This window comes from Lolium rigidum, chromosome 5 (genome assembly GCF_022539505.1).
Source record: "Lolium rigidum isolate FL_2022 chromosome 5, APGP_CSIRO_Lrig_0.1, whole genome shotgun sequence".
Classification (NCBI taxonomy): Eukaryota; Viridiplantae; Streptophyta; class Magnoliopsida; order Poales; family Poaceae; genus Lolium; species Lolium rigidum.
This window is the reverse complement of record NC_061512.1, coordinates 216,173,656-216,187,814: the sequence shown is the minus strand read 5'-3', so window position 1 is coordinate 216,187,814 and position 14,159 is coordinate 216,173,656. Positions and strand designations below refer to the sequence as shown.

Sequence of the window (14,159 nt, the reverse complement as noted above, 5' to 3'; positions counted from 1 at the left end):
CGTCGCATTTCATGCTCTTTGGAAGCTAATGGATTGTTAGGTGGCTGCCAATGATTTGAGGATTACCTGGCTGTGATGGGAGGAGCTGGCAGCATTGGTGAGGTTCAGGTGAGATGACTCGATCACATGCCTCGTTCAAGTTCAAGCACCGGCTGGCCCCCAGCACTGCCAATGATGCCTTGTTGCCCGTCGATTCCTGTTTGGGAAACCTGTAGCATCTCCCACGCTGCACATGTAGAGATTTTCTCCGTGCCAACCGGCAGTCACCGTCAGTCCAGTACACGATGAGCATGTGTGGATGAGTGTGCCACGACATGGTTATAATCGCTACAGGCAGGAACTCGCAAACAATATTTTAGCTCGAAGTAATTGATGGCAGGAATATTACATAACTGAATTAGGACCATGCTTGAAATGATAAACAATATCCTCCATAGACATGCATCCCTCCAGTATGTTCATGCTATGAATGCTTGATGTGTCATATGAACACATTAAGTTGTATAGGGCATTTCTGTGCCACCTTATTATAGAAACGATAGCTCGATAGGCATCCGTAGGTCACACGTGAAATGAAAGAACAGACACCTATGGACTAGATTCCTTGAGGCTTCTTGCCCCAACTAAATGGCTAGCAAATTCGGTCTACATGCTCTTCTAGCTTCTTATGTGTAGAAACAGTGTGCTTGACGTGCGCTTATTATTAGACAAAGCCCTATATACCAATTGCAGCTATAGCTCCCGCTGGTTGATTTTCACAGAGATGCACCTGACTCCCAGCTTGAAGTTTGTCACACTTTGCAGTAGGGTTGTCAAAAACTCGCAAAGTGAGATCAGCCAACACCTCGCCCAAATGAGCCAAAACTGACATTATTCTGATGCTTAACTGAGTTCTCTAATCCAACCTATGGGGTTGCTTTGAGCAGGATGGAAGAGTATGGAGCAATTCTGTACCCTGATCCAGTAAACGGCGCCCCTTCCGGTACAATGTCATTTGGTGATTCCAGGTTAGTATCCACCTGCAAAAGGCCACAACAGCAGTTTCAGGCTAACTATCCACTCAACTTGTAGCAAGTTCAGAACTAAGCCTCTTGCTCCCAAATTTGTGAAAATCTAGTGCCTCTTGGAAAATATTGTGAAAAAAATATTGGTATATTTTTCCAAGAAATAGCTGTAGTAGACAGGAGGAACTACATATTGCATGATTGGAACTTGACTATGCTAGAACTACATAGTATGACCACCAAGTTCCAAAAGTTCAACAAAGACCACAAAGTATACATACCACACGGTTCCAACCTTTATGATGAGGTGCTGGGGGGATTACAGCATCCACAAAATAGTCATGGGCGTTGAATGCCAAATATATATCACCACCAGAATTGTGGTCATGTATCCTACATAAAAATTGCCAAATAAGCAGTTTAGAAGACAAGAATTTGTCGCAACTAAACTACAATAATACATCATAGTCAAAATGAAGTACATGAAAGGCAAACTTCCTTACGTGAATGCCAAGAATTTGCTTTCCAGGTTATCCCAACAATCCTCATGCCAGGTGACATCATCCTACAAACAAGAAAGATCACGACTCAATGATATTCTTTGGAAGATCAATTAATCAAAGACCTGCATCCTACAAAAGCTAGGAACTGTCATCTCCAGTATGCATCGCAGAACTCGAGACCACGGAGATGACATACTTGGCAATTACTGAACAGATACAGCTGTTTACTAGTGAAGGAAGAAATGGTTATTTCAATAAACCAGTCAACTGCAAAAATAACAGTCCAAGTCTGAACATACTTTATTAAGAAACCTGTCCCGTTTCAGCATTGGGTGATTCTGGCGAAACTTAATCATCTCCGAGAAAAACCTGAAATGGCCATATCTTCTTTCTTCCAACTGTATGACACAAACACAAGGAAAACAAGTTAGCATGTAGATCTGGCACATCCAGAAGGACATTTGTAATGGAAAAGCCAAAATAATCACCTGTCCCCACTGGAAATTATTTATGCAGGTATCATGTCCATAGCTGTTATTATTTCCGTAGCGTGTATGACCATATTCATCTCCCATCAACATCATTGGGGTGCCCTGTTACACAAAACGATGCCAATTTTTATAATGCAATACTACGTAAAAAATCCAAATGTGGAGTGATCAATAATACTTACTTGAGAAATCATTAATGCCACGTGGAAGTTCTTCATTTGTCTCGAACGCAGAGCTAACACATTGAGATCATTTGTTTCTCCTGTTAAGGTGAGCAAGACCATAAGTTGTTAAACAACATTGAATATGACTATATTCACATAACATGAGAGTTAAGTGAAACAAACTGAACTATTTCCCTTCTGAAAAAATGATAACCTTCCGTGATTGTATATGAAAAGACACTGCACTTCTATTTTTATCCAGTCTAATCTTGATACCGAAGCCTCAATATTGTGAGTAGTCTTTGAGTTCAGTCAAATTATCAAGCATACTAGTACAAACCTAATTTCCAACAAAATATTTTTTTCTCATTCTCTTGATTAGCATATCATACTCTAATTCAGGCACATATCTTAATAATATTTCTTTTAACTTGCTACTTCCAATGTGAAGAACAATACATGATATTGGGTAACACTGGTACCTTCAACACCACAGTTCCAGCTAAAATTGTCATTGCATCCATCACGTCCACTTTCTCCATTAGCATCATTGTGCTATAATTTTGGTCAAAGAGAAAGCGCATTAACATCGATACGAGTACTTGAATAGGAAAGAACTGGGATCTATAATGTTTGGTTAAATACTCGCGTTACCTTTAAATTGTATGAAACAAGGTCACATAAGGTAAAACCATCATGTGCAATTATGAAGTTCACACCGTGGTGAGGCTTCCTCTTGTTCACCTGCCAACACCAAGGGAACTTGACTTTACATATGTTCCTGTTTTGAACCATGTGATCCTAAATCTTCTACTTCCTCCGTCCCAGGTTAATCAGCACAGCCATATATTATGTCCAGTAGTACAAGTGTACCCCTAAGCTGCTTAATTCGTTTGGGCCGGAGGGAATACATAAATAGGAGTCTTGAAGCTTATTCACAGAGGCTCCTAGCACCTCCATAACAGAGACAAATGGATTTTACACCTTCAAATGGCACCACTAACAATATTCTGAGTACAGTCAATACCATTAAACATTTGGATGCAGGGGAAACTTATAAGGATGGGCATTAAGCTGCACCCTGATGATGCTAAGAAATTGGCAAGTGCATAATTTCAACAACAGTGAAGGCTTAGCTCAGGAATCAGGAATGTAGAAAGACTGTAAAAGATACAAGGAAACATAAAGAATACATGGCTCCAAAAGAAAGTACGTTTCAGGATGAGATAAAACAGCAGACTAGTAAGGGAAAGAGCGGACAAAATTACCTGGTACAGATCAGCAGATCCAGACACGCGAGTTGCCAGCACCCCCTTCATACCTGGGTCACCCTGAAAAAAAAACTCCAAAACAAGATTCATTAGTGCTTGCAGAAACAAGATTGAAAAAAAAATACAACCAAAATCATCAGGACATTTCTTTTTTGCGAAACTGCACTATAAAATTCAGAGCTAAAGCTGTCGAGATAAATACATGCTAAAAATGAAAAATCGTGATGTTATAGGGCCTTTGATGATTTAAGATTGAAATGATTGAGCATCATGCTATGGAAAGTGTGAGCAAGTGAAGGAAACAATAGTCCATGAAGAATTGGGCCAATAAATACAAATAGGCATAGAAGCCATGCATATTCTTGAAATTTATGTATTCTTCTGTTGTAATCTTTTTCTCCTTTGACAGTTCTGGCCTTTTTATCTTTCTGCATTTTATTTATATTTTTATCTTGATTGGGGCCAATTAAAATAGAAGGTAGAGGATCCTCAACCTTTCACCTCAACAAAACGTTTATGAAATGATCAACAATCTGGCTTAATAATATTCGGTAATGATTCAGGATTAGGAAGACCGGGTGCCACCTTATTATGCTAAAGTGCACTCATTTTTGGCAAGGTAATAATTGTTTTAACAGTTCATCTTTGGGCAAACAGTACCTTGATGAACCTTCTAATATCATCTCTGTACTTTCCATTCCATTCCGCCCACCTACAATAAATAGCGTTTCATTGTATCTTAGCAATATAGGCGAGAATCTACAAAAACATTGAACATCTGGATCTTCATATCTTTGAAAATATTGGCAACAATTTTAGGTAACAGCAAGGACTACACTACTGCAGTTATTAAGTAATTATGAATGGCCATCTGAACCTTATATCAGCTATCAAAGAAATAAGAAATGAATGCTTGCGTAATATTATCATCACAATGTAAAAAACAGGTTTAGTGCTAACCACGACACAGAAGTAGGGAAAATGCATACCTGTCCCAGTTAGGGAATCGCCCTACTAGATAAAGGCCACCACAATCCCAAGGTTCAGCAATTATCTTACATCGAGATAACACAGAATCTTTGGCAATTTCCTGAGGACCAAAATAATAAAGAATCATATAAAACACCAACAAACATCACATGCTTATAGTTTTACAAAAAAGCCAATGTAAGCTGTCAGATAATCAGAGATTAATGGACTAGGTTTAGAGAGTCTTGAGAGGGTAGGATTCATCATATACATTATTCCAAACTGTAAGGAGGTAAGGCAAAAGGTTACACGTTGACCGGACCCTAAGTCCCTCTAAATCTAATTCCTTCCTTCAACAGCTAATGTTGAAATTTTGCATGATTGCACTAAATATGTGCCCAACCAATAATAGTTGAGTAACTGAGGAGGAGCAAGCAAATACGACATGCAATCATGTCAAAAAAAAATACGGCATGCAATACAGTAAAGTCCACATAATTCAACCTGACATTTATCTGAATTCAATAGGTCACAATTTTGTATTCAGTCAACCCTAGTATGTAACTAACTGTCAGTAGTTTCCGTAAGAATTCATTACTTGTGTTTTACAGTTTAACACCGCAATTCTGCAACTATAAGATTACCTTAATGAGTGGAGGAGCATCAAGAGGACTGCCATCCAGTCCACGGCAAAGAACACTTGCAAGGTCAAACCGAAATCCATCTATGTGATACTCCTTAACCCTTGGAGCATCAAATAGTCAGGTGAATAAGAAAACACACTTAAACAAATTATGAATTCTTTTAAAAGAGATCATAATAAAATACTCACGATCAAAATGTTAATGAACTACTAAGTGCAGTTTCTTAATAATTTGGTTGCCTTGCACTAAGGTTTAATATAGGACTTGGCAGTGGATAGATACTCTGATGAGCAAATCCCTAGTGAATTGGTAGTGCATAGATACCCAGTGCAAGGTTGACAACACTAAACTTCATGGGAATTGTTGCAACCTGCTGCTTCTATACTTTGTAAACTTCATGCAAATGGTTGCTGCCTGATGTTTCTACACTTTGTCCTGGGTACGACTAATCGAACATCATGAGACCGATGGGCAAGAGAAAACAAGAATGGATGGCAAGCCGAGCTCCATTCGGTTGGATTGCAATAGCGACAAAGGTCTGAACAACCATGCTACTGAAGAGTGAAGGCTCAGTTCAGAGGTACAGCGGGAAACCGGTCTGACCAGAACTATATGTCGGTTAGACTGGTCATGCCTTATTTTTTAGGCTCCTGTTCTGAGCGAAGTGGCGCTCGGCCCAAGAGGGTTTCTCTCCTAGGGTTACAACTTACAAGCTAGGATTGGGAGTTTATTTTTTCTAATTCCTTCCACATGCAAGAACCGAAATTAGATGAGTCAAGTGAAAATAATTCCGTCCAATCAACGTTTTTGTTAGGTGAGTCCTTTCATCAAAGGCTATGGCACTGGGGAATGTTGTGGGCCTCCGATTGATCAAGCACCTCCCGTCAGTCATATGTTCCTATGCCATGAATGCTGGCCCTCTCTGAACCTTAAGTTATCCCATCAACTATATCTTGCCACAACCCCAGATGATCTGCTAGTTATGAACTAATATGTCAGTTTTCAGTAATTTCAGTCCATCGGGATCATTTTGCTTTGATCATATAGATCTGAGAGTTCAGTCCACATAAATATTTGCTTCTCTGGTAGCAATTGATTGTGGGGGTGGAACACAAGTTAAAACAGGTGCCATCAAAACATTGACTGCAATGATTACTGACAACTAAAGAGATGATCGAGATGAAGACAGAAATATGCATAAAATTAAAAGGAAGTTGCCATTCTTCCAAAAAAAAATGTAGTAGCTTGTCTGAAAAAAGCAAGCAAGTCGTGCCATACCAATGTCTCAAGCTGTCGAGTATGAGTTCCATGACAACAGGATGGTTGCAGTTTAGTGTATTCCCTGGATTAAAACAAACATACTGTTAAGACTTAGAGTACACACAAGTTCCACTATATTTTAAACATACTAACATTAAGTATCTAACTATCTAAATGCTAGGTCAACCAGACAACTAAGCAGGCCTTCACAATATTTAACAAGGTTCTTCCTATAGGTAGCAATGTGGCAGGCTCACTGCCAATACAAGGCTTGACAGTCGACACATATAGTGGCTGCCACCAAATAATCGACCAAGTGACCACTGGTAACCTTTCTACCAGTCAATATAGAGGCTAACATGCCTGCAAGGTTCAGTCTGCTGGCATAAGGAAGAAAATAAAACATACATTAAATCAACATTTATCATTTGAAGTGCATCACAACAAAGTAGAAGCCCACAGATGCAGTTCAGATGCCTACAAATACACAATTGCAATATGATTTCGAAAGGTACACGTTAATAAGTGCATCATTAAAACAAGATACATAACATCTCCATTCAAAAAGATACATTAGCATCCTTCAAGCCGAAGCAAAAAAAAAAAAAAAAAAGGCATACACTACCAAACATCAGATAGCATCCAAGAACAAGTGTTACCTAGCACAAGCACATCTCAAATAATTTAGTAACAGAAGTTTAGAGCCATGGTTTTACCGCATCCCGAGAAGTTCAGCAGTTGAGCATTATTGTTTGGGTCCAACATGTAATAAACCTGCATGAAAGGAAGTAGTGTTTTTGGTATAAATTCATCGAAAATGTAAAGCATATTTACACTTCGAAACACGTGTGGTTAAGACTGGATTAACTTAACCTGGTCAGAGCTTTCAAAGAATCTGAATATTGACCCATTATAAAATTAACAAGCCAAAGGGTGGAATAAGCAAATCCATACATAAAAAATTGGAGTTAAGCAACCTGATCGGATTATGATTAACTAGCCTAGTTTTATTAACCCTGAACAAAACACAGTCTACCTATTCGAACTTGGAAAAGATAGCAACAGGCAGATAGATGCCTTTGTTGACTATAACTCAAATAGATAAATCACCTTGTTATCGATGCCACGAAAAGAAGTTACATAAGGGTTAGCATCATCTGCTTCATTCGTGTGGTTGTAGACAACATCCAGGATAACCTATACAAAATGATGACACCATTAAACAGTTTTATCATGTGTGGGATGAATAAGAATGCTACAATAGGTTGCCATGTCTACTGGATATTCATACCTCTATCCCTGCATTATGTAATGCCTTGACCATCTGCTTGAGCTCTCTGGAAGCAGCCAATGGTCCACCACCGGCACTTGCATAGCGGGTCATGGGAGCAAAAAAGTTGATTGTAGAATAACCCCATGTATTGACCTTCCAATTCAGAAGATGAAAAGTCACTCCACATTGATTCCACTGATTAATTGAGAAGATGTTATGCACGAATGAGGCGAGTTAGAATTTACCATGTGGTCCCTTGGATTGGGATATCTCTTGAACTCCAGCTCATCAAACTCAAAAACAGGAAGTAACTCCACTGCATTAACTCCAAGTTCCAGCAAATGAGGGATCTACAGGACCGCAACTATTGCAAGTGTTAGTCGTTAAATAATACTAGATAGCTCATACGCATATCAGGTTCCTAAAACTGGTCAGCAAAAAAATGGTGGAAACATATTTAGCGCGATAATAACCTCAGTAACGACAAAACAAATAACTGTGGTCATAAACAAGACAAAAAAAGAAGATATTAAAACTTACTTTGTCGATGAAACCTAGATAGCTTCCACGAACAGCTTGGTCAAGCCCACTTGACTCATCCGCAGTGAAAGCACGGACATTCATTTCATATATAACTAGATCTGTCTAGATTAAAGAACAGAAGAAAAGCAGTGAATTTCATGTTTGGGATGCTTTCTGCATCTATTAAATGATCGTAGTACCTCAGGCAAATTTGGAAGCTGGTAATCAACGCCCCAGTCAAATGCAGAGCTATCAAAATCATATGTTCCAAAAGACTGACTTGGCTTGTCACTGTCAACCCCGAAGTAATTTCGACCAGCAACTAATTTCGCATAAGGGTCAAGAAGAATAATGTTGCTATCAAACCTATGGCCCTGTCCCCATCCTTGAGGACCATTAACACGGTATCCATAAAGAACTCCGGAAGTAGGCAACCCCTGAAAGTACAGAAGGTCTCATTCAGCATATATGCATAAAACATACATAGAAGCAAAACAGGCCAAGACCAAAACAGACAGATGGGAAAATACACAGGTCGTCTTCCTAGGAAATAAATACAACGCAGAACATTCTCAGCCAAGACCAAAAGTCCAAAACAAACAGATATGAAACATGCTAGAAGCTTCTGTGTGTATGAACTGTTAAATTAGATTTTCATTACAAAAACCACCAAGTCCTTATAGGGAACTGAAACACGCTAGAAGTAACACAGCAAAATGGCCAAATTTAGGAATCTGTACTCCTTACTATTGCATTTCATTTCTTTTATGAATGGGCTCACGTGACAGAACCTTTGTTTTCGAAGATATGATTTTCATAAAATGAAGTCTTGTTTTGAAGAATGTGTATATACATGAGATAAATGCTGGATTGTGGTTCCATACATGTCAGGCACACCGAGTCGTCAATATTGAAAAAAATATTGCCTTATCTTCAAAGGTACATAACATAAAAACTTCATAACAATACCTCCACCGACACATGCCATATATCTCCAGTTTTGTTCTTCTGGCAATCTAAAGCAAACTCCACAATTTCTGTGTTTCCTTCATCCTGGCTCTCTCTGAGGGACAATTCAGTATGTCAGATGATGGGACAAATCATATTCCATTGGAAAGAGAAATGTGAGATAAACAAGCTAAAGTACAGTGCTCCTCATTTCAACCAGGCCAACACCCTAGACATTACAGCGTTGCTTCAAGAAAATACATTACATCACGGAGATAGTGGGAATGCAAGCAATGAGAGTTATCAGGGTCGAAAGAGTAAGCTTCCAAATCACCCAGAAGCCCAGAACCACATGGGCTCACCTCTGAGGAAAAGAGGAGTTCATTAATCTAGCACAGTTAACTCTTAGGAAAAGTTTCTAAATGACCTACAGGTGTCATATATCATATCTATCAATTTACGCAAGCTGTCTGTACCTGGTAGGAAGCTTGATGCAGAGGGTGACAGAGGAAGCATGCTGAGAGAAAAGCGCGAAGTTCAGACCGCTTCCAGCTTGCGACACCCCTAATGGGAATGCTTTGCCGGCAGAGTAATTCAAGAGCATTTGAGCGTCCGCCATTATGATTTCCTGGCGGTGTTAGAGAATGAACAAATGTTAGCGCAAATACCACGGCAGGGAAGGCCGGAACAAGAAGATGTGGCATCATGATAAGGTTTATGAATACACAGCAGACGCGCACAGCGCAAATTTTTACCGGCGCCTCACGAAATGCCGAATGGCCACGAATGTATCAAACAAACAAACAGTTCGGTAACAATGGCAGCTAAAATGGGTCGATGAACGTGGACAGCACTGCACAGCCATACAAGGCGTGAGCGCTGGAGCACCGCGCCGTACCTCGGTCACGCTTCTCCCAGCATTCCCGCTCTGCGCTCTCGCCGTGGTGATCCGCACGGCCCCAAATCGCTGCGCCTGCACCACGACAAAATCCGCTTAGATCAATCCCACCAATTAGAAGATACGAAAAATCGGGACACTCGCCTTTCCAAACTGCGCTCCTCCGCACCCAGGCGAGACACCAGACCTGCTCGCGGCCACACTGCACGGGAAATATCGACGAACACATGCACCATTCAGCGAGCGCGGCGGAACGGCGCGGATCGACACAATGCAGAGCGGGGAAACGAAAGGGACTCACCGGTTGGGGAGCGCGGGGCTGCTTCGGCGTGCGGCGAGGGCGGCGGCGGTGGAGCGCAGCGGGGAGCGATTTGTGGAGGCCACCGAATCCATCCAAATGGGGGGTGGGGCGAGGTAGCGGGAAGGAGTTGATCCGGGATCGGGGCTAGTTATAGCCTATAGGGGCGGGTCATGGGCGGCTCCTAGGCTCGCGGCGGTGGAGGGAGGAGGGAGTGGAGTGGAATGGCGATGGCGAGGATGATGCGGTGATCTCGCCTCGGGGAGGGCGCGCGGAGGAATGGGGCGGGGAGGGCGCGGACGGAGATGGGGGACACGTGGTGTCGAATGCGCGGCGGATAGAGAGGTGGACGGACGACCTCTCTTCCGGCCCGGCTAGGAGGGGACTGAGGGCATCTCCAACCGCGCGTCCGTTTGGGTCGAGCCGGACAAAAACGCGGCCCAACGTGGGGACGCACCGCAAAAGCGGACGTCCGCGGAGTCCGGAACGACGCAAACCCGGCCCAAATCTGGGCCGGTTTTGCGTGGCCGCGGATGGCACGCGGCGTCCTCGCGTGTCCGCCTCGTCCGCATGGCTAGCCCACCTGTCGGTGCCCCGGTCCTATTAAATGTGGGTCGGGGAAGGGACCTGTCCCTATCCGGTCTCCACTTTCCACTCCGGCCGCACGCGCGAGCTCGAAGCTTCCGCGCCGCCATGGCCCCGAAGCGCGAGTTCTCGCCATCCGCCAACGACCACGAGGCCGGCGGCGGCCGACCGGTCGCGCCGCGCGCCGTTCGCCATGGGGCCGCCGGCGACGCCCGAGCGCGACCGGATCTACGTCACCGTAGCGGTGGCGCAGATGTTCCGGGACGCAGGCGTCCCAATGCCGTGGGGGACGTGCACCTCCCCCACGGGCGGCACCTGAGCCCGGATCGGGGTTCGGTGCCGCCCATCCGCGGCTCCGGCCGCGCCCGCTACGCCGAGATCCCGAGAGCGCCGCGCTCAACTCGCCGGCGGACCTCCAGCGAGACCCCGCGTACGGCGACGCAAGTCCCAACTGGGACTTGTGGTTCGAGGTGGAGCACGATGCGCGCCGGCGCACGTGCTTCACATCCGCGATGGCGCGGCCTCGCGCGGAGCCGCGCACACCTGCTAGGCGGGCTGGCCGCCGCCCCGGCGGCCTCTACATCAACGAGCCCGCGCCCCGGCCCCGGCCACGGCCGCAGCCCCGGGAGGAGGAGGACGACCCGGAGCTGCGGGCGGCGCTCGCGGCGTCTCGCGAGCGAGGGCGACCTCGACGAGCTGGCCAAATGGCCGCACCTCGCCGAGACGCTGCGCACCTCCGCGGCTGGAGGAGGCTGCCGGGAAGGCCCGGGAGGACGCCCGGGCGGAGGCGTGGGCCTTCCTCGAGCCGGCGCGCCGTCGGGGAGGAGGCAACGCGTCGGGCGGCGCTCCGGGAGGAGGAGGAGCGCCGGGCCGCGCGCCCGGCGGAGGAGGAGCGCCGGCCACGCTCCGGCTACGGGCGGAGCCGCAGGCCGCAGCGGAGGAGCGGCTCCGCGGTGAGTCCGCGCGGAGGGCACGGCTGCGCGGCCGGCGAGCCCGCCTAACCCGGACTCCGCCCGGGAAAGGGCGCGAGTGGTCGCCACGGCCGGAGTCCCCGGTGCCCTCCGGCGTTTCGAGCCGGAACAGCGCGTCGCCGCCGGGGGGCGTCGTCGTCATCGACGCCGACGACGACGAGTACTACTGGGGGTAGTACTGCCGGCGGCCACCGCGTGCTCGCAAACCCGCGTGCTAGGGTTTTTATTTAGTTTAAAGCCATATATGGCTTTCTTTTGTGTAAAATTTGCCCAAAATAGGGCTAAGTTTAATGACCAACTAGTTTAAATTTATGTTTTGTTCTTTTCCTTTTTTATTTTCATTTTTTTATTTTATTACAAATGCGCTGCGTCCGCGCGTTGGGTGCAGCGCGCGACCCAAACGGACACGCGGACGCGGGCCGCTGTCCGGGTGTCCGCTTGGCCACCCAAACGGCCCAAAACGGACGGCCCAGCGCGTCCGTTTGGGTCAGCCGGTTGGAGATGCCCTGAGATCAGGTGACATGTCACCGATGAATAGTGGATCGAAAATGGATAGACAAGATTAAACACTGTAGCGATGCACTGAAGATGACCCATGTAGCAGATGTACTGTAGATTTGTCCATGTAGCGATGTACTGTAGATTGTCCCTGTAGCGGCTACTGTTCATGTTCATCTGGCCATTCGTTTTCAATCCAACGATCAGAAAATGGTCGCATGTTACGTCACTGTTCATCGGTGACATGCCAATATGACATATGCATGTCACCTAATCTTAGTTCGCTAGGAGGAGGCCCGTCGTCTTGTGTGTTCACAGTAGACCGTACCGCCACGTGCCTCTCGGCCATCGGCGAGGACAGCGGTTGTGTGGAGTGAAAAGGGACTCCTTTGAGACTGTCACAATGGGAAGTAGTAGTACACTAGTATCATGCACATGATCATGATACTAGTTTATGATACTACCTCATAATGCATAGTATCATAAGATAGTATCATCATATTGAATGTTTTGTAGAATCTCAATGTAAATTTGTGTACATGATGTATTTTCTATTGAGTTTTCTAGTTTTACGTGCTATGATACGATATCATATTATGATACCACACCCATCTCTCACTTTATTTATTGGTGTGCCACATCAGATTTTTGTCAACATGACATGCATGATACTACTTATGATACTCCCATTGTGGCTAGTCTGAGGGGAGTGATGTTTTGCCACATGGAAGCATATGTTTCTTTTATTTTGAAATACATGTTAGACACATTTTGAAATGTCAAAAAGTTTGAAACAAAAAATTTGAACGTACATCTTCATGTGCTATGCGCTCACAAAGTCGTTTCATGAAAAATCGACACGTCGTGTGACGTGTGTAAAAATGACAAAATTCGGTGCTAAAACAAAGGCTTATCACAAGATAAATTGTCTCTTTTTCACATAGATTATAAAAAATATCGGTTTTTCGTGAAACTTGATGAACACACATATATTATGAAGATATACATGTAAATTTTTTTGTAAATTTTTTTGACACTTCGAAATATGTTTTTATGATAGAGGGATCATATGCACTCGGGAGCCGAATTGAGTTTCTGCTCCTTTGAGCCCAAATATTGTTATTGAAATTTGGATTTTAAGTGAGTTTTTTATTTATCTAAATTAATTGACGTATGATTGGTATAGGATTTCTTTTCTGAAACGGTGTAATATATTAAACGGAAACAAGGGTTCTATTACAATCATCTCCAGCCCGTTCCAACACGCAGGGAGAAACAGAGCCAAGAAGCGCACCAACGTTATTACTCAAGCAACTACAACTAGTCAGGTCATGCGCCAGACTATTTTCATTTCTACTAATTTTCTAAACCTTGTAAGCTGGAAGCAGGGTCAGCAGGCGATGGATGTCAGTACTTACACTGGAAGTCTGGGAGCGGTCTTTCTCCCAAGAGCTGACCTTTTTAATAACAGATGCACAATCACTCTCGATTATAAGACCAGTCCCAACCATGTTTATAGTCTGCTTCACCCCTTCCAGGCACGCCAAAGCTTCTGCCATTTCAGCACTACTGCATTCCTTGATTATCCACCAGGCAGTAATTTTTATTTGACCCAAATGACCACGGATCACAACACCCCAAGAAGCTTGTTTTGTTTCTTTTACAAAACTACCATCAACACTCAAACTTTGCCAGCCCTCATCAGGTGGTTTCCAGTTTAGACTTCTATTTTCAGGTTTCCTTTCCATGGGAATTCTCTCAATTTCAAACATCGCCTTTTTCCCTTTTACATTTTCAGCCTGGATTTCGGCTCCCCTGTTATTGAGCATGCACCTGAAGTTTCTCAGGAAATCGGTGGAA

The 14,159-nt window shown here is 44.3% G+C and overlaps 1 protein-coding gene across 1 annotated transcript; it reads right to left on the bottom strand.

Annotated features, from left to right (window-relative positions):
* Positions 1-415: 415 nt before the first annotated feature.
* On the bottom strand, positions 416-9,672 carry LOC124652789 (isoamylase 3, chloroplastic). The gene is made up of 21 exons (XM_047191832.1): positions 9,526-9,672; positions 9,071-9,164; positions 8,302-8,538; positions 8,120-8,224; positions 7,825-7,929; positions 7,598-7,732; positions 7,417-7,503; positions 7,023-7,080; positions 6,325-6,388; positions 5,047-5,146; positions 4,423-4,523; positions 4,094-4,145; positions 3,431-3,493; positions 2,817-2,906; positions 2,645-2,717; positions 2,181-2,260; positions 1,996-2,100; positions 1,807-1,905; positions 1,508-1,569; positions 1,286-1,397; positions 416-1,019 (listed from the first exon to the last, which is right to left on the bottom strand). Exons 1-21 carry the CDS (start codon positions 9,666-9,668, stop codon positions 906-908), a joined length of 2,079 nt encoding a protein of 692 aa, XP_047047788.1. The 5' UTR covers positions 9,669-9,672; the 3' UTR covers positions 416-905.
* Between the last annotated feature and the right edge of the window lie 4,487 nt (positions 9,673-14,159).

Bases quoted from the DNA above. Each gene is read 5' to 3' on its own strand.
- LOC124652789 (XM_047191832.1), bottom strand. From the start codon at position 9,668: ATGGCGGACGCTCAAATGCTCTTGAATTACTCTGCCGGCAAAGCATTC. The intron at 7,504-7,597 runs GTATGAATATCC...CATTTTGTATAG, and splicing joins TACATAATGCAGGGATAGAG to GTTATCCTGGATGTTGTCTA. The intron at 2,718-2,816 runs GTAACGCGAGTA...CCAAAATTATAG, and splicing joins TTGTTTCATACAATTTAAAG to CACAATGATGCTAATGGAGA.